This window comes from Eptatretus burgeri, chromosome 7, assembly GCF_056783735.1.
Source record: "Eptatretus burgeri isolate ZD-2024b chromosome 7, Ebu_testis_v1, whole genome shotgun sequence".
Classification (NCBI taxonomy): domain Eukaryota; kingdom Metazoa; phylum Chordata; class Myxini; order Myxiniformes; family Myxinidae; genus Eptatretus; species Eptatretus burgeri.
In genome coordinates, this window is record NC_140967.1 from 103,086,009 (window position 1) to 103,107,157 (window position 21,149).

A 21,149-nucleotide genomic window follows, 5' to 3' on the forward strand; every position below is an offset into this window, starting at 1 on the left:
AATCGGCTACCCACTAAAAACACGTTTTTTGGGCGTGGCTCCGCCCATAATGGGCGTGGCTCCGCCCATAATGGGCGCACCATGCCCATTTTCAGGAAAACACAACTTGATCATGATATAAACCTCCCACCAAAATTTTGTCAGGATCGGATCAAAACCCACGGAGCTATGCTCGGGACAGACAGACAGACAGACAGACAGACAGACAGACAGACAGACAGACAGACAGACAGACAGACAGACAGACACACAACAATAACGAATATAGTGGTCACTTATTTTTTTCGTGAAAATATTTTTTCGTGAACCAATAACTGTCAATCCCATCCTTTTACACAAATTTTTATAACTTCCCTTATGCATTCCTCACCTGACTGACTTTCCTTTATATTTTTTACTATCATCAAGTCCTGCATGGTGGGACAGAAGTCTGACGGTTATCTTTGAGCTGTCTAATCCTGGTTAGATTCCTGATCCGACTATAAACTGTCAGATTGGTGCCTCGTGGGCATGGCGTTACACCACCAAGTGCACCATCTCTCGGTCGTATGTTAAGCTGGGTGTTCTGTCTAGTTGGTAGACATTAAAAATTCCATGGTGTCTTTAGCAAATAGTAGGTGACTTATCACCAGTACCGTAAACAAGTTCCAAATTCCTGTTGCGACCTACAGAGAGCAGTGCATCAGTGGCACAGCCATGCCCTCAAGAGTGAGCAACCAGAAGACCTATGCTGCATATGAAAGGAGAAGACCCCACAGCAATAAGCCCCATTCTCTCTTAAACATGTCCCCATCTCTCTAATCGTCTATTTTCTCCCCCTTTTTCCACACCCTTCCCCCTCTGTTTATACCTGCAGGACTCTGGCCAGGAGCAGAGACGGAGGGACTTTGAGAAGATATTTGCACATTACGATCTGGTAAGATCAATCACCACTGAAACACCTATTGTGCTGCATTATATTGAGTAACCCAATCAGAGAGTGTGCCAGCACTCTCTATGTAAGGATGGTACAGAAAAAATGTCGGTCCCACCCGCTATATACAAAACTAAAGTTGGAGTATCTACTCTAAAAAGCCAGTTCGGCTACATATGGGTGCCGACTTGGTTTGTTCAGCTGATTGTTGAGACAGGGATCACTTTTCAGTTCTCCAGACCATGGCAAAAGCAAAAAAAAAGCAAAAAAACGAGTTCAGTCAAAACCAGAAAATCGTCATCATCGTCATCATTTTTTTCAGATGGCCTATTTCCAAGCTGCCTTTCTCAATGGCAATGATTCTGGCACCATCTGACAGTGTTTTACATCAATGAAGCATCCTTTGCTATCGTAATTTTAATAGCTTAAAAGGATTCCACGAAAGGTACTCAAAACTGCATTCCTTTGTGGAGGAATAGGAAGGGAGGGTTGGGCGGGGCCGCGAGACAAATTTGCCCAATCAGACCTATATGGGTGTGGTTAACGGTGGAATATTATCAGGAAGTCAGTGAGTGATAGCAACCTACACATATTTCTATAAAGTACGCACTATTGAGAATGTTAGATTGTTATGAAGTATGTACGACAAATTTGTAAATCAGTAGTAGAACATCTATATATATATATATATATATATATATATATATATATATATATATATATATATATATATATATATATATATATATATATATATATATTTTTTTTTTAAGTAAAGAAACAAGGAATGAAAACATTAACAAGAAAAAGAGCAATCAGAGATTGCAAACCCTCACAAGGACTTGTTTTGTATGGTGTTTGTGTACTGGTGTGTTACATAATTAATAGGAGACATAATTAGAACTGCCACTTTATAAATGCTGGCAGTGATGACCGGGTACCAAGATGTCCCGCTTCGATTGGACACCTGACCCTGATCTATGACTTTTATTATTATTATTATTATTATTATTATTATTATTATTATTATTCAATTGAATTTATAATGGTTTTAAAATCAAATGGAAAGCCAAAGAAGGGACCCAAACAAGCAAAAAGCAAAGAGGAATATGGATAGGATTTGTATTTCAGCTGATACTACTCTACCCTCAAAACCATCCAGGCACAGCCAAGTGAGCCTTATTCAAAAATCAATAAATAAATTTTAAAAGAACCAAGATCAAAAAATTAAATAATTCTGGCTGCCAGACCATGCGTCTGATCAACTTGAAATTTAAAACATTTGTCCCCCATCAATACCAGATCATAATTGTGAAGTTTTGCATTGATTGATTAAGCGGTTCCAGAGAGAAAAAAAAACATAATTTAATATTTTTCTTCAATCCAATATGGGTGCCAAACCATGTGACCTATCAATTATTCCTTAACACAGTTGTACACCAATGGCTTGGGGAACATTTGTGTGGTTTCCCCTCGATCTGTCCAGCCGTTCTGGAGAAAAAGATTTTAATAGGTTTTAGTGTAAATCCAATATGGCTGCCAAACCATGTGACCGATGATATTGTTACGAATTTGGAAATCAATCGCACTCATCATTCAGGTTCCTTTAGCTCAGTTATGTCGATAAGTGCATGTTCTATAGATAGCTCATCTTCCATTGTTTAATGGGCAGAAATCGATTAAATGCGCTGTGATTTAATTTAATAGTTCGGGAGCGATCACAACACAAAGGAAGCCGACCCTCCCCCTCTTCTGGGAAGAGGAAGAAGAGCCCTCCCATCCCGTGATTCATGACTTAAACAACTCCCTCCTACCTGCGGTTGTGCGGGCACGAGGGGATGAGTCACGCCGGGAGCGGGGGAGGGGCGGAGAAGGATAAGGAAGAGATTCTCTGCTTGGTTCAGTAAGCTTCTTGCTTCTGCTTGGCTCGGGTTAGGGAAGAGGCTTTTTGAAGGCTTTTTGTTTAGTAGGCCTTCGGGTTCTGCTTGGCTCGGGTTAGGGAGAAGGCTTTTTGGTTTGGCTCGGGTTAGGGAGAAGGCTTGGCTCGGTTCGCTTTTTGGGCTCTGGCTTTGTTCGGAAGAGAGGTGGTTCGCTTTTTGTGCTTGGTTCATCGAAAGAGAGTTGAGCTGGTTGCTCGGCTCGAGCTTGTTGGTTGTTCATCGAGAGAGGAGCGCCAGTTGTGAGAGTCGCGCGTGTTTTGCGCTCTACTTCGTCGTCCGGTTCGGCTGGCTCTTCTTGGTTCGTGGAGCTCTTTGTTCTCCGCTTGGTTCCCGGCTTGGTTCCCGGCTTGGTGCGACTCCTTGGCCTCATCTTGGAGGTGGTTCTTCGGGGAAGCGACGCATCGACGGGAAGGATCGGTGCCTCGTCTGACCAGCACGTGTTCAGAAGCGCGAGAGGATTCGCTGGAGCTTGGGAAGGATCGCGGCTCACGGCGTTTGAATCCAGCTCGCTCTCGCTGGAGCCCGGGTCCGAACAGCTTGAAGACCACACGAGGTGGATAGGTTCGAGATAGGTTCTGGGTTTCAGCTCATCTGTCCCTCCGAGTTTAAGTCCTTATTAAAGGCATCAGCCACCATTTCTTGGTGTGTGTGTGTGTGTGTGTGTGTGTGTGTGTGTGTGTGTGTGTGTGTGTGTGTGTGTGTGTGTGTGTGTGTGTGTGTGTGTGTGTGTGTGTACAAGTGTTTGTGGGCCCGTCTAACAAGTAGGAAACTGTTAAGTGCCTGTGTTGTATTTGCTTTACATTTCATAATAGAACTCGGCTGTAGGTTTTTGCTCGTGTCTTTTTCCCCATCCCCCCATTCATTGCATGCCTGTATGGAAATAAATGTCCCCATTGTTAAATGTCACCTGCTCGTTGCGTCCCTTCCTCACATTGACTGCCATGGAGCGTTCGGAATGTTAGCTGCCTGTTTATAAGCCGATAAAACGTACATCTGATCCGACGGGGCTTGGCGATATATAACCGCTCGGCAATCGCATACGGAACGAGCTGCTTAAGCGGCTCGTTTTCGTGCAGGTCCCGTTGAGGTATAAACTCCCGGCATTTCTGTCCATGCGAATAGTTAGGTATATCGACAATTCAGCGATTGACCCTGTAGCGCGTGGAGAGAAGAGTTGGCTGGTTTATGGTGTGTTAAAAACACCCGTAGCTGGGTTTCGGCGTTGATCCGGAAGCTACGACTGGATTGCTCGTTCGGTGGGCGCGCGGCCGCAATTGAGGTAAAGGCGGTCGCCCGCACGCCGGACGGGCAGAAATCCACAACAATATCATATGTGTGAACCTTTTGTTCCTCATGGATAGGCAGTCATACATGTAAAGTTTAACCTCGATCTGTTCAGCCATTTCAGAGATGATGTTGAAGGTTTAAAAGAAAAACACTAAAGTTCTGTGTGGACAAACAGACAAACACCCAGACAAACGGACCCAAATGCAATACCCTCTCCTTCAGCGAGGGTAAAAAGGCAAAAGGATGTAAGGATGTTCCTCCAAAAGGTATATAAACAAGGTAGGGATGGTCACAATAAATTATCATATGAAACCGTCCCTCCATCTTACTTTGAATAATGGTGGTCCCTTTACAAGACACTAATTTAAAAATTTTCACATTTCACTCCAGATTTTGACAGTTATTTTGTCCACCAGCTCTTGATCCTCAAATCTGAAGACAGATTTTGATTATATGCTTTAATTCGCCCACGAGATGTCATCGTGGAAAATTACCAAGTCATTTTTAAATAGGCCGAAACAAATTGGCGGCTTAAGACCGGATTAAGACTCCTGTGAGGTGAACGCGGACTGACCAAGGGTAAGCCTGTTTTTGCTTTTAATTTAATAAGCCTGTTAATTATCTTCAAAAGGGTTGTTTAACTTTACCCAAATACCCAGTTTTCATTCATGCAATCCCTTGGAGTTCCCTTTCGTGTGCATGCAAAGTTTTGGGCCACTAGGTTTCATTGTTTTGGAGTTGAAGCACACCGACACACTGACATTTATTGTTATAGATGAGTTCCATTACAAGGAACGTCAATGCAGGAGGCCATTAGGCCCAACAATCCGTGCAGTGGCTACCAACCTATGGTTCTGTGTCGTTATATGCTTGTCCTTGTGTTTTTCATACATCAAGGTATTAAAACCCTTTCTATTGCAAATGCTGCTTGTTCTTTGTTCTTCGAACAGAAATGGCAGCCACATCTTGCAATGACATAACAAAGTTTGACTGCTGCAATCACGTGATGCTGTGGAGCTGGCCACATTGGTTAACAATGAGTGACGACACAAACAATCTGTTGTATGTTGACCAGATGTTCCCTCCGTGCACAGCATTTTCCTTCGGTAAACAACACACAGCACGATGGCATCCTCAAGGAAGGATAATTAAACATAATCAGGCTCGCTGCTGTCTGGGAGAATGTTAGCAAATTGATTAAAATTAAATGGGATTAGTTTCCCAGCACTTGAGCTCTCCGCAGGGACAATCTTACTCTGAGCGCCACTGTGTAAATGCAAGCTGCACTGAAGTAGCAAAGCAGTGGTTGTTGTTGTTGCTTCACTTGAACAAATTATTATATCCCAGATTAGTGAATCGGAGTAATAGTTGGAGAAACATTTAATTCGTTTTAACATTTTTGAATTTATAATTGAATGTGCTTTGGTCAAAAAGGTGTGTGTGTGTGTGTGTGTGTGTGTGTGTGTGTGTGTGTGTGTGTGTGTGTGTGTGTGTGTGTGTGTGTGTGTGTGTGTGTGTGTGTGTGTTTTATCTGTGTACACTGTACTACACTATTCAAAACAGTTATGAAGATGAGAAAATGTTCCATTGCATAATTAACCTCGATGTTTGCCTGACTTGCCACACTGTGACCTTTTTCTTGTTTTCTATTATAAAATGATACGATGAAGGGCTCTCCGTACAGTCACTATGACCAGACACATAGGTTCAGAAGGACGGTTGTCAGTGATAATTCTACATCATTTTGTATTAATAACGCAAGCCCAGGAAGTCTTGTTCACTGTAATGAAGATCTAAACTCGAGGGTTCATAGAATACCTTACCCCACGCAGTCTTGACAAACAAGTACATGGGCGGGGTCTGCGAGCGGCGAATATCATTGGTCAAGATGATGTAAAATGCTGTAATATTTTGTCCAAGTACCACTAAACGAAAGGTTTTTGAAAGTGCCAAAAAGTCTATTTGTGTTTTCCATTGTTAAAGTATATAATTCATTCGAAATAAAATAAAGATTTTAAAGGTTGTGAAAAAAAAACTTTTTTCGTAAGTTTATTGCCACTGATATTTATTGCCATTTAACAAGTTACATTGGCTTCTCATGCTTGTCGCTTGTCCTTTTTGACTTATTTTTTTTTCTTGTTTGAAATTATTTTCAATTTTGTTTGACTACCTGAGAAGTAGATAGAGATAGACTAAAAAAAAAGTATCTCACTACTCTCTGTGCATGTACAATCGGGTCGAACTGAGAGCCAAAGTACTGCTAAACTACAGGTTCGCTTTCCAATTAATGTTCCAATTTGTGTTCAAAATATAACATTCAATTGAAATAAGGTTGTTCCTTTATCACAAACCAACGTTTATAGACAGACAGACAAAGTGAACCAATTCACGTCTCGCAGATAAGGATTGTGGAATGAAACGAATAAAAATACTTTTAAAGAAGCCGAAAGTACTTGTAAACGTACTTGCGAGAAAAAGACTGTGCCTCTGCACAATGAAATGGTTGCCTGATCAACTTGTTCATAAAGTTGATATGTTAAAGTTCTTTGTTCATAAAGTTCTTTGTTTCCTTGTTTTAGTTCATATTGAAAAAACTGCCGATGATGTGGACCCATGAAAGGCCGAAGGTTCGAAGATGGGCACGTTCCAACAAAACCTTCGTGCTTCCTAACACTAATGGGAACGTCATATCTGGGGCTTGTTGATGCACAGGCTAAGTTTAAAATGATTATATTTACTATGAATCATGTTTTGGAGGGGGGAGTGGCTGGAGTGGGAGTTGTGTGAGCTGTGAGTGTCGTTACAAGCATATTGTTTGGTTCCAGGGCCACAAGGAGATGACACTCGATTTTTGCATCTATTGGTTAAAGGAGAAACGTCCGTTCATGTATGTGTATGTGTTATAACCACGGCCACCACTAGATAATTGTGTTAACAGAAAATGGTACAAATCTGACTCCTCTCATCCATGGATATTTCTCGTATAATCCTATATTATTATTCCCGTGAGTCTGATTTGCATTCAGGAAGAGAACAATTATGGTTAACCATTTTGAAATTGCCACTCTTTCATCTAAATGCTGAATATGATGTTTAAAAGACTATTTGAATTACAGATTTCATGCTAGATTGACCAATTAACGGAAAGAGGACCAGTTGGGAGAGATGGCAGGTTAAAAGTGCCTGTGAACTGAACCGAGTCACTTTAATCATATATACAGCACAGCACATGTGCAAAAGACCACTTAGAATTCATACTTCATTTTGAAAGTGCTGTATTGCTTTACTCCGCTTTTCACTTCGCATGCGCGGGTAATTCAAATTTCCCTCATCAATTATACATCAAAATGCACTGAAGTTTAGTCCAAGAAACCGATCAGAGAGTTCATTTGAAGGGAGTGGTTTCCGATAAACTTTACTAATTCTACAACTGATTACATATGCCTGGTGTTGGCTTAATGGTTATGGTGGTGGGCTTGGGATCCTCGGATCCTGAGTTCAAATTCCACTCACTGTTGAATTAATATCAGGTGGAGTTGACTCTGCCTGTCATCCTTCCGAGGTCCGCAAAATGCGTGCCAGCTTGTTGGTATACTGTGTCAGAGTGGCGAACCATCCAGGATTGTGCCCAATAGCCAAGGAGACTTCTTAGGCAGCACCAACGCTCTGCACAGAGTATGGTAGCAATGGATGGATGGATGGATAGAGATTACATTGAATGCGGAGAAACTACTCAAAAAGACCTCAACACATATCTGAAAGGAAGACCGGACACAAGACCCAAAGGTCATGCATATCGAGTAATAGCTGTACGAAAACACTTTATGCTGGCACAGTGGACTTTGACACTGAACTCACCAATTTAAAAGCCTTTACAGGAAGTGAACTAATAGTGAGGTTGGAATGAGGTGAGCATAAAATTTCATACATGGGTGAATGGTCATTGCAGCCACACAGGTATTAAACAGACTATAATATACCACAAACATACATGTGATGAGACATGAGGAGTTTAAGTATTAAAACACTGAACAAGCTTGGAGCTAAATGCCCAGTCACACCTTCACGTTTTAGCCAGCAATGGCAACGTATGAAAATGTATGTAAAACGCTGGCTGACACTGAACTTTTGATGTTTTTTTTTTTTAAAGATTCATACGTATTCATAACGAGTTGGTTGTATGCATAACATATTAGTAACGGACACAGAACGTTTCATTGTCTTATCGATAACTTATACCAACGAATGCTTAGCCTGTTGTTGGCGTTCACAACCTATGCCCAACGATAGTCTAACTTATGCATAGTGCGCTGCACGTATCGCCGATGATCACGTGGCGTAGCCTATTAAAAGGCTGCCGCACAATGATTCAAATCATAACCGCCGGAGAAATGGAAGTGTCAAGATCGCAGTCACACCTTGGCGATCTTGCCAGCGTATGCCGACCTCTGAAAAATGCGTCTAAAACGCTGGCGCATGTTGAATACGGTATGGGTAAGTTTGGTATACGTGAATAGAACGCTAAAGTACGCTATCATACGTCGCAGTAAGTGGAGTACGTCTTGAACTTTTAAACGTGTTAAATTTTTTAGGACATATTTGCCGTATGCCTCACACGTTCCGCATGCGATGGGAATAAGTTGTACGCACGATATGCGATCGTTGGCACACGTCGACAAAAGTTACTTGTAAGTTACTCATAAGTCGAAACACGTCGAGGTAATGGTTAGCGTCAGTGTTCCAGACTCCCTTGTTGTTTTTTTTTCTTCGGTATGACGGTGATGTTGACACTTCGATTTTTAGTGCGGTTATAATATAATATAATTAATAGGCTGCCACTCAACGATTTAAATCATAACCGCACTAGAAATCGAAGTGTCAACATCACCGTCATACCGAAGAAAAAAAAAAAACCAGGGAGTCTGGAACACTGACGCTAACCATTACCTTGATGTGTTTCGACTTGAGTAACTTACAAGTAACGTGTATGGACGTGTGTCAACGATCGCGTAACGTGCCTACAACACGTTACTCATGGGTTAGAAATAAGTTTTTCGGGTACGCTAAACATTACCTCGACGTGTTTCGACTTATGATTAACTTACAAGTAACGTGTGTCGACGTGTGTCAACGATCGCATAACGTGCGTACAACTTATGGCCAGTGTAGCGGAACTTGTGAGTCATACGCTGGCATAAGTCGTAAAATTTCAAGCTTGGAAAATTTGAGGACAACTGCAAAGTACAACGATGAAAGCCGGTGTACTACGACATATGGCAGTGTTTTTCAGTGTGCTCTCAATGTTTCCAAAACTTACCCATAACGTATTCGACGTGTGCCAGCGTTTTAGACGCATTTTTCAAAAATCGGCATAAGCGTTGAACGTTGAACTTTTGATGTTTTTTTTTAAAGATTCGGACGTATTCATAGCGACTTGGTCTTATGTGTAACACATTGGTAACTACACAGAATGTTTCGTTGTGTTATAGATAACTTATACCAACGAATGCTGAACCTGTTGTCGGCCTACACAACCGATGCCCAACGATAGTCTAACTCAGGCATAGCACGTTGCACGCATCGCCGACGATGTCGTGACGTAGCCTATTAAAAGGCTGACGCACAACGATTCGAATCATAACTGCCGTAGAAATGGAAGGGTCAAAATCGCGGTCACACCTTGGCGATCTTGCCAGCGTATGACGACGTAACAAAAAGTGTCTAAAACGTTGGGGCACGTCGAATACGGTATGGGTAAGTTTGGTATACGTGAGTACAACGCTAAATACGCTATCATACGTCGTAGTAAGTAGAGTACGTCATAAAATTTTGAACATGTTCAAAATTTTACGACGTACTCGGCGTATGACACACGTTCCGCATGCGATGGGGATAAGTTTTACACACGATATGTGGACGCTTACACACGTCCACAAAGGCTACTTATAAGCTACTCATAAGTCGAAACACGTCGCGGTAATGTCTTTTTTACGCGAAACTTATTTCTAACTTATGTTTGACGTGCTTTGAACCAATTCTTTACGTAGTCCCAACACACATCGACGTATGTAGACGTATTCCAATGACGTCTTCCGGTCGACAAAAAAAAAAAAAAAAATGAATGTGTTTCTCGCTTACAACTGCCATATAAAGACGTGTTCCCAGCGGTTTTGGGAATTGGTATATAAAAATGGTGTTCATAAAAGGGGAACCCAACAGTGTTTTCGAGTCCTTTTTGAGTTGATGTCCATGTCAGCAGTAACAGTATCAGTATCAGTATCAGTGTTAGTATGAGTATTAGTAGTAGTTTGTTCATGTTGGCAGTAGTAGGTGGGTGTGAGGGGGAGGGTGTGGGTTATGATGGATCGTCCTTGCGTCCGCGTGTCCACGGGTAGGTTCATAGGCTGCCACTCAACGATTTAAATGGCTGCATCTCCACTATTGAAAGTAGACGCTTGCGCTCAACAATTGGATTTTTTTACACTCAACGACTTTGAAATGGTACCACTCAGCTAGTTTCATTGTTTACAATGAACGATTTAAATTGCTGTCACTCGCCTTTGTTTTTTTTTTTTTGTTTTTTTTTTTTTGACGCTGGGGTTTGGAAATTTGAAGCGTTTCTTCTGAACGTGTTAAAATGCTCAAACTCGACTATTTTAAATAGACGCTGCCAATAGACAATTGGAATCATAGCCAAGCTAGACATCGAAGTGTGAACATCCTCGTCATGCCGAAGAAAAGTTTGAAGAATGCTGCAAATAAGTGTCCTGGCCGTGGCCGTGGACGCTGACGCAAGGACGATCCATTATACCGACGTCTTTCAGCCTATGAGTAACTTAAAAGTAACGTCTGTCGACGTGTGGCAACGATCGCGTAACGTGCCAACAGCACGTTACTCATAGGTTAGAAATAAGTTTCGGGTACGCTAAACATTACCTCGGCGTGTCTCAACTTATGATTAACTTACAAGTAGCATGTGTTGACGTCTGTCAACGATCGCAGACCGTGCCTACAACTTGTGGCCAGCGTAGCGGAACGTGTGAGTCATACGCCGGTATACGTCGTGAAATTTCAAGCATGAAAAAATTTGAGGACAACCGAAAAGTACAACGTTTAAAGCCAACGTACAACGACTTATGGCCACGTACTACGACGTATGCCAGCGTGCTCTTAATGTTATCAAAACTTACCCATAACGTATTCAACGTTTGCCAGCGTTTTAGAAAAAAAATTCAAAAATCGGCATACGTTGGCTAAAACGTCAAGGTGTGACCGGGCCTTTAGTAGGAGGTAGAGTTAGGACAAGATTAGGATGAGAGAGAGACAGAGACAGAGACAGACACACAGAGACCAAGAACAAAAAGAATGTGACCATGAGGGGATTAGCCAACCAGGACAATCCAAAGATCTCTCCTAAAAATTAACAGCAACCCTTACAGGTGGACAGTGGTCAAACAAGGGTTTCTCAAATGAGAAATGGTCTTTTGTGTAAAAGTTTTTTTGAGATCAAAACATTGCTGAAGCTGAATTGATGTACTTTAGCCTGAAGGTGTACTTCTGTTTTAATGACATCATCAGCAATGTACACTGTTTGACTCCACATCACATGAAAGGTACTTTCAGCAAACTCTTGACTTTTCATAATCCAACATGCCATCATCAATTATGTCGCATTGGATTGACCACTCTCAACGAAGAAGAGTTCTACAATCCTGAGAGAGATCTCTCCCAAAATAAACAATGTTCCCAAGGGGGGGGGGCATGAGTTAGAACATGGTTTCCTTGAGGTGTAAATGGCGATTTGTTTCATTTGCAGAGCAAGACCGGAGAGCTCGAAGGTGCAGAGGTGGATGGGTTCGCCAGGGACATGATCGGCCTTGTGAAGGTAAGCTTGTGTTCCTATAAAAGTAAAGCACAACTGTAAGGATGTTTATAAAGGTCTCGGGGGGGGGGGGGTGGGGGTAGTGTAGTCGGGTGGCCTCGAGGTACACACACTTGTCTCTAAGCTGTCGAGCCTGGTTTTGAATTCCAACCCAGCTATAAACTGGCATCCTGGTGTTTCACAGGAAGAGTGGTTGATCTATGTGTGTGCTGTCCCTTGGTTAAACTGGCATTACGTCTGCCGGCATTAGTTGGTGGACGTTAAATATCCCATATGGTGTCCTTCATGAAGAGTAGGTGAGCTATCACCGGAACCCTGAACAAATTCCAAATTGCTGCTTTGACTTTCCGAGTCGGAGTGGCGACCCGATCAGGATTGGAGCCTAATAACTGCTTCGGCAGCACCAACACTCTGAAAAGGGCATGGTACATCATCATCATCATTGCTGACGCTTAGCAAGTGATAAAATGGGTGAGTCCTGTTCACGTGAATGAAGTCTACATTGATCCAAATGCAAAAGTTTCATTTTAATAACACAGAAACTTGGGTAACCAAATGACATTACTGACTCTCAAGGTAACCCAGGAATGTGTTAAGCTAATTCAGTACCTTGTACCCCAACAGCCCAACCTGAGTGGAGTTGATTTGGACAAGTTCAAGGAGATTCTGCTGGAACACTGTGATCTCAACCGTGATGGGAAGATACAGAAATCAGAGCTGGCTCTTTGCCTTGGTGTCAAACTATATGAGAGCTTTTAAAAGCTTGGAATGTCAGTAAATTTGGTTAGGGGAGAGGAAGATGATTTTTCAGGACGAGACATTTAGGGCTCATGTTGGAGTAAAAGTGAGGGGGTTAGGGTGTGGTACTTTAGGCTATAGGACTATTTAGAGAGGGCTCGGATGAGGGTAATGAGAAGTTACTAAAAATATATGAAAAAAAGATTGTGTCTTCGAGGTGGTTTCAACTATCAGTTCGCTGGAGTCGTCATTTCTTCTTTTCTAAACTCTTCAATCACATCGTATTCCCAAACATACTGAGATCTATCCACTGGTAACATTTGGACCATTTGACTAAAGCTTCATCAACCTCGACTTCTTTGGGTGTAATGTTTAACACATGCAATAAAAGGTCCATTAATTACTAAACCTTATAGAAATTGATAAACATGACGAAATATATATATATATATATATATATATATATATATATATATATATATATATATATATATATATATATATATATATATATATATATATATATATATATATATATATATATATATATATATATATATAGGATCGAAACAAGGCAAAGAAATAACAACCATACAAAGGAGGTCCAGCTCTTACATGAGCCTATAGCCTTGAATTTGAAAATTAAAACTTGCAATCAGAACAGCGCACCGGCACGTCATTCCCATTTTTGAACGATGCGATGAAATATTTAATGTTTGTAAATGAGAAGCACACACCACCTGCGATATAAATCTTTAACCTGGACGTGGCCTAAAAGATCTGATGTTCACAATCCTTTGTCAAAAAATTACCGAGTCTTCGACGGAAACTATTTTCTCGAAATTTACCGCTGCCAGTAGAAATGTTTCAACAACGGCGAGTCTCGAAAATATCTGAAAACATCCAGGAAAACGAAGTTTGTGAACAGCCAGACAGCCTTTTGGAATCCGAGCCATGTGGCCGTGACATATGGCACAGGTGCAATCGCGGTGAGAGATTTTGGTGCAATCACGGAATAACTAGCAGTGAAATCGACCGGGCACGAAGTGATCAATTGTTATCCTGGGGGGGGGGGATGTTTTGGGATGTTCTGGGGAAACAAAATCTGTTAAAAAGTAACTAAATAGAAGAGAAGATTTCTCAAGAGAACAGTCGAGAGTAGTATAATCAAGTCACCGATTAGAGCAGAAAGGAAATCCTATAAAGCAGGCGACGTCCGCGAGACTTCATATCAATCCTTTTCCGGCTTGTCCCCATCAGTCATGACTGTTCAATTAACGATGCAGAGATCCATGTCATCGTTTAAACCTCAACTTACAAAGGTGAAAATAATTGAGGAAACATTCTCCTTCCAGCCATTTTGATGAATTGTATTTATGACATAATTGCGAGATCTTGCAAGTATGATGGGAATGTGTGATTCAGGCATTTGAGAATAGAAACCGTGCATCTTCATCACCGGAATACCAACGTCTCATCAGGACGATCATTGCATGCGGAAAAAACGATTGGTTATTATACCAGGTGTGACTGAATTTTTTTTTTTTTTTTTTTACCAATCGATTGATTATATAGCCATGATTGATCGGTCTTGTATGCGTTTTGGCCAATCCATGGCAAAGAATAGGTCTGGGGTCTTCTTCAGAATGTCTCCACTTATAAGGCCTTTGCAGTGTTAATTAATGGTTAGTTATATGGTTTAGTTGGTTCCATGCATCACTTCTGTTTCCAATATGGTGGCCATTCCTCGGAAGGTGATGCGCCGCGGGTAGCTCGGTGATTTACCACCACAGCTTGCACAGTGCCGTTTGCTTCGCTGTGTCCTGTTGGCGATGGTACAATGTGAACGCATCAATTGTCGCCGCGTTGTAGTTTGCATTATCATTATATACATATACGATGTCTCGTGGCTCCGAATTTTCTTCGGAAAGCACGTATTCGTTGCTCCTCATTATTCTCTCGTTTGTTTAATTCTCAACGAGCATGACACGTGTGCATGGACCATCAGCACACTTTGTCCTCTGCTTTCTGTACCTCCTGTGATGGCCTGTTCTGTTGTGATTAAAAACTCTTCATCGCTCTGCCTTGTGCCCTGAAACTGCTTGCGGCGGGACGATCGATGAGCGACAACCCGACCGCACGAGTTGTCACTTTCTAATTGCTGGATGTTTTACACCTTTGACATCAGATTTGGTGAAATGGATCAGACATTTCACATTATATTTGAAGTCCTGCCCTCCATTTGGGTCTCCCAAGGCAGTTTTAGCCACGACTAACCTCTGTTTTAAAACCTGTGTTCTGCTTTGCTGATTTGTAGCAAATACTCATCCAAAATATTCGAACTAATCTGGAGACATGGCATGCTTTGTGCGTCTCAAACTGCAGAGCTCAGTGGACAAGCTGTGGTATTGGAAAGTGTTTTCATGGTCAAGTGTTCTCTTGATTATCCATCTTCCAATCAGATGTCAAAAGAGTAAAGACTTCCTCATTCGACGACAAAACGTGACCAACTCGAGTCCATTCCGATTGGTACCCTTCCCGTGGCATATGCACATTATGGAACACCATCAATCACACTCGGCTTCAGAAGACCCACAAGTCAAGACGTATTTTAACCCCTTCCATGCCCGCTTGTTACCAAGCAATGGGAAATTTATAATCACTGCCAACCTGCTCCAGAAAACATCGGCATCCAGCCAGGAGCTTACCGAGAAATGGATTAATTAAATTATATCCACCTGCCAACCTGCAACTGAAGTTTCATTTAAAAAAAATAAAAACAACTTGAACCAACTGAAAAATCATTTTAAATATTAAATTACTTTAAAAAAAGTACGAACTTCCTGAGTCCAAGCCGCAGCAGCCCCCTCTGTGAAATAGGAAGTGAGTGAGACTTGCAAATGCTGAAGTTCCAGTGGAAGAGCAGCTTTGTAAGCCGCTGGCATGCTCTCTGCGCAGACCCGGCCTCATGTCAGACCATATGCGTGGTCCTACGTCAGACCACAGGCCAGTTCCTAAATCAAGGATACCTCTTCAATATCTCATTGTAACCTCATGTTTCGGAAATTCTGTAAATACCTCTGCCAGGTGGATGGAGGTTATGTTTTCACCTCTATCTGTCTGTGAGCAGGATATCTCAGATAAGTTGTGGATGGATTTGGACGAAACTTGGTGGAGAGGTTTGGTGTGACAAGGACGAACTAATTAAATTTTGATGCTGATCTGGATACTATAAAAAAAACTTTTTAAAGTGGTTCTTCACCATTGACAGATGGAGCCAAAAACTATAAATAGCAAGATATCTCAAAAAGTTGTGGACGGATTCGGATGCGACTTGGTGGATGAGTTGGTTAAGTGACAATAACATTTCTATTCTGGTTCAGGTCCGGATTCAGATCTGGCATATCAGTGAGATACAAAACGTAAACTGTTCAACCTGGCGGAGGTATGCGCTCTGCCGAGCGCAGTTCTCGTTCTTTCACGTTTTTGATTTGCTTTTAAAATGTATTTTCAAGACTGATATTAACTCGGGAATCTTTATTGCATAAACAAACACACCAATCGGTATCATGGATTTCATAGATATTCCAGATACTGAACACATATTTACTGGCAAGTAACTTCGCACGCAATTTTGATGTCTGCCCACTACATGCTCGGCAAGAGTTAGAGTTCATAACAGAGGTGGAAATTCCCAAGCAATCGGGTAATGATTTGAAAGTTGCACCAAAATTCGATCATTTTACTCGTTTAAAGGGAATATTCAATCTCGGATATCCAGTGCCTTCAGAGAAAGTATTCACACCCCTCGACTTTTTCACATTTTATGTTACAGCCTGAACTTAAAATGGATTAAGATGAGATTTTATTTGTAACTGATCTACACAAAATACACCGTAACGTTAAAGTAGAATTTTAATGTTTATTTTTTCGAAATTTTTACAAATTCATTGAAAAATGAAAAGCTGAAATGTCTTGAGTCGACAACCGCGCAAGAAGGACCTTGGTCAGGGAGGTGACCAAGAACCCAATGACCACTCTGACAGAACTAGAGTTCCTTTTCTGAGATGCGAGAACCTGCCAGAAGGACAACAATCTCTGCAGCACTTCAGAAATCTAGACTTAATGGGAGAGTGGTCAGATGTAAGCCACTCCTGAGAAAAAAGGCAAATGACAGCACGCCTGGAGTTTGCAAAAAGGCACCTGAAAGAGCGAGAGCATGAGGCAAAAATTCTGTGGGCTGACGAGACGTAAATTGAACTCTTTGGCCTGAATGCAAAGCGCTACGTCTGACAGAAACCGAGCACAGCTCATAAACCATCTAACACCATCCCTACTGTGAAGCGTGGTGATGCTTTTCAGTGGCAGAGACTGGGATACTTGTAAGGATGGAGGGAATAATGAATGGAGCCAAATACAGGCACATCTATGATGAGAACCTGCTTCAGAGTGCAAAAGATAGACTGCGGTGAAGATTTACATTCCAACAGGACAATGACCCCAAACATACATCCAAAGCAACACTGGAATGGCTTCAGAACAAGAACGTGAAAGTCCTTGAGTGGCCCAACCAAAGCCCAGACTTGAATCCCATTGAGAATCTGTGGAAAGACTTGAAGATTGCTGTTCACTGACGCTCTCCATCCAACATGACGGGGCTTGAGTAAATCTGCAAAGAAGAAAATCCCCAAATCCAGATGTGTAAAGCTGATACAGACATACCCAAGAAGACTCGAAGCTGTAATCGCCGCCAAAGGCACTTCTACCCAGGATTGACTCAGCGGGTGGAATACTTATTGATCCAAGACATTTCAGCTTTTCATTTTTAATTAATTTGTAAAAATTTCTAAAAATATGTTTTCACTTTGTCGTTGCAGGGTATTTTGTGTAGATGAGTGACAAAAACATTTAAATTTAATCCATTTTAAATTCAGGCTAAAACGAAACACAATCTGACAAAAGTTGAAGGGTGTGAATACTTTCTGAAGGCAATGTAATTATGTGATAGATATATATATATATATATATATATATATATATATATATATATATATATATATATATATATATATATATATATATAGCAATAAAGTTTTTTTCATTTCACATGAAAAGAGTGAAGTATTTATCGGTGTTTTGTGGGGTTTTTTCCTCACTTCATGTGATACTCACAAAAACCAAAACATGAAAGGATTTAACACAAAGTATTTTATGAATATAATTTTGGATTCATTTCGAGTTAGACCAAAATTTACATTACAACGATTTCTAAAACAAAGTATCGCCCGCAATTGGATCTACCATGATGATTATGGGTATCTCCTACGTTTTTGTATACATAGACGAGGCTCAGGACGAAAGAGGACAAAAGGAGCAGTGGGGGGGGGGACACCAACAGCAGAGCCGAACGCCAAGACGGGGAGGAATGGGGGGCAGGAGAGGATGTATGTGGTGGACAAGATGGATACCCATCTCAGGAGGGAAAACTAGAAATTTGGAGGGAGGAGGGGATGGGATGGGGGAAGGTTATTGAGGGTAAAAAAATATCATGGTTTTGAATTGAGGACGATCTGAGATTGTGCTGAACAAGTCTTGAAGACTGGGAGGATTGAGATTGAAGAGGATTTGGAAGTTGGTTCCACAGGGGGAAAAAAAGAGGAACAAATGAGTGGAGGTGAGCAGTGATCCTGGATTTAGGTAGTTTTACCAGAAGGGGGTTGATGGTGGACCGTGTGTGCCCTGCAGAAACCTGGGGAAACAGAGCTGGAAAGAGCAGAGGGTGCAAGATCAGGAAGTAGGAGGTAGAAGACAGAAAGACTACCGACCTGTCTGCAATGGCAAAGTGATAGGCACATAGACTCAGCTTCATCGGGGGAGATTTCAATAACCTTGAAGGCCTTGGTTCAAAGTTTTGGGCAAATCACATGTGCTGTGGCCTCTGTTTTTACCACCTCTACCCTGGTCTTGCTCTCTCTCTGCTCTCTTGGCCCTCCAACCCTCCCTAGCTCCTCCAGGATGCACGTGTTCTTTCAGTAACCCCCTGGTTAAACCTCCATAATTTAGCCTTCGTACACACCTCCCTTCCTTTCTCCCATTAGTGGGGCGGCCTTCCAGAGATAGTTCAATCCCATCCTTCCATCCATGGCTTCAAACAGGCAATGCGGAGTCTCACCATCCTATGTTATCCCCCACCCCAACACTTTGTTATGTTGTGTCTTGATCTGTTATGTCGCCGAGCTCATCCCACAAGCTTTGACTATGTATATAAAAAATATATAAACTGTCATCCCAGTGTTTCACAGGCAGGATGATTCATCAATGTGTGTGCCATCCCGCGGATGGACATGAAGCCGGGTGTCCTGTCTGCTAATATCTGTGAGTGGATGTTAAAATCCCACGGTGTTCTTCGTGGACACGCTGACCAATTTCCAACATCCAGGCCAAATGCACATGGGCACTGCATCAGCCACACAGGCTTTCCTCGGGAAATGATTCAACCGGCAGCTGGGTTCAGATTTAAATCCGTCCAATATGAATTCGGTAACAACATTATGTAAATGTGAAAAAAACAATCAGTGATGGATTTCTACTCCATCTGAGAGAGGTATTTAAATTGCACCTATATCTTTAAAAAAAACAATCATATGTTTATCATACTTTCAGCCTTAAAAAAAAAAATCATACATAGGGTTTCACTGTAGGATTATGCAATGCAATTCCACATGTGAGAGAAAAGAGGAACAAAGCAGTGTTGGTGAAAAATGAATCTGGATTTTTTTTTTTTAAGGATTACAGTGGGAAACTAGAGTTTGAAGAAAACTCTCACGAAATGCTCACAATAGTCCAAGACAGGCCAAGTAAAGTACGAGTCATGTGTATGTGAAAAAATCACGCCAATCGGCTTGCAGCGCTCACCTCACCAGACATCGCTTCAGAGGCACAGGCTTGTTTTAACTGAGGATAATGCCTGTATGTCAGTTCCTGCGCTGTCATGAAAAATATAAAATAAAGTTTAAAACACCTCACCACCATGTAACCAAATTATTAAAAACACCTCAACAACACGTAACCACCACATTGTTAAAAACACCTCACCGCCACGTAACCACCACATTATTATTAACACCTCGCCATCACATGTACACTACGTCATTAAAAACAACTCACCACCACGTAACCACCACATTATTAAAAACACCTTCACCAGCACATGTGCACCACTTCATAAAAACAACCCACCACCACGTAACCACCACATTATTAAAAACACCTCAATGCCATGTTATTAAAAACATCTCATCACAATGTAACCACCACGTTATTAAAAACACCTCACCACCACGTTATTAAAAACACCTCACCACTATGTAATCACCACGTTATTAAAAACACCACCACTATGTAATCACCACGTTATTAAAAACACCTCACTGCCCTGTTATTAAAAACACCTCACTGTCCTGTTATGAAAAACACCTCACCACCACGTTATTAAAAACACCTCACCACTATGTAATTTCCACGTTATTAAAAACACCTCACCACTATGTAATCCCCACGTTATTAAAAACACCTCACCCCGCACGTTTTTAAAGACTCCTCACCACTATGTAATCCCCACATTATTAAAAACACCTCACTCCCACATTATTAAAAACACCTCACTGCCCTGTTATTAAAAACACCTCACCATCACATTATTAAAAACACCTCACAACCAAGTTATTAAAAACACCTCACCACTATGTAATCACCACGTTATTAAAAACACCTCACCATCACATTATAAAAACACCTCACCATCACATTATAAAAACACCTCACTACCAAGTTATTAAAAACACCTCACCACTATGTAATCGCCACATTATTAAAAACACCTCACCACTATGTAATCCCCACGTTATTAAAAACACCTCACCCCCATGTTATTAAAAACACCTCACTGCCCTGTTATTAAAAACACTTCACTGCCCTGTTATTAAAAACACCTCACCACCACGTTATTAAAAACACCTCACCACCACGTTATTAAAAACACCTCACTACCCTGTTATTAAAAGCATCTCACCGCCCTGTTATTAAAAACACTTCACCACTACGTTATTAAAAACACCTCACCATCACGTTATTAAAAACACCTCACCATCACGTTATTAAAAACACCTCACCACCACGTTATTAAAAACACCTCACCACCACATTATTAAAAACACCTCACCACCACGTTATTAAAAACACCTCACCACCACGTTATTAAAAACACCTCACCACCACGTTATTAAAAACACCTCACCACCACGTTATTAAAAACACCTCACCACCACGTTATTAAAAACACCTCACGACCACGTTATTAAAAACACCTCACCATCACGTTATTAAAAAC

At 41.4% G+C, this 21,149-nt stretch overlaps 1 protein-coding gene across 5 annotated transcripts in view; it reads left to right on the forward strand.

Annotated features, from left to right (window-relative positions):
• The window catches only part of SCGN (secretagogin, EF-hand calcium binding protein), a 110,063-nt gene extending 95,222 nt beyond the window's left edge, over window positions 1-14,841 (forward strand). For all 5 annotated transcript variants that reach the window (XM_085890044.1, XM_085890043.1, XM_085890042.1 and 2 more), the window contains 3 exons: window positions 857-916; window positions 11,957-12,025; window positions 12,647-14,841. In XM_085890044.1, the coding sequence (XP_085746170.1) occupies window positions 857-916; window positions 11,957-12,025; window positions 12,647-12,781 (264 nt within the window). In that variant the 3' untranslated portion in view covers window positions 12,782-14,841. The remainder of the gene's footprint in view (window positions 1-856; window positions 917-11,956; window positions 12,026-12,646) is intronic.
• The last annotated feature ends 6,308 nt before the right edge of the window (window positions 14,842-21,149 follow it).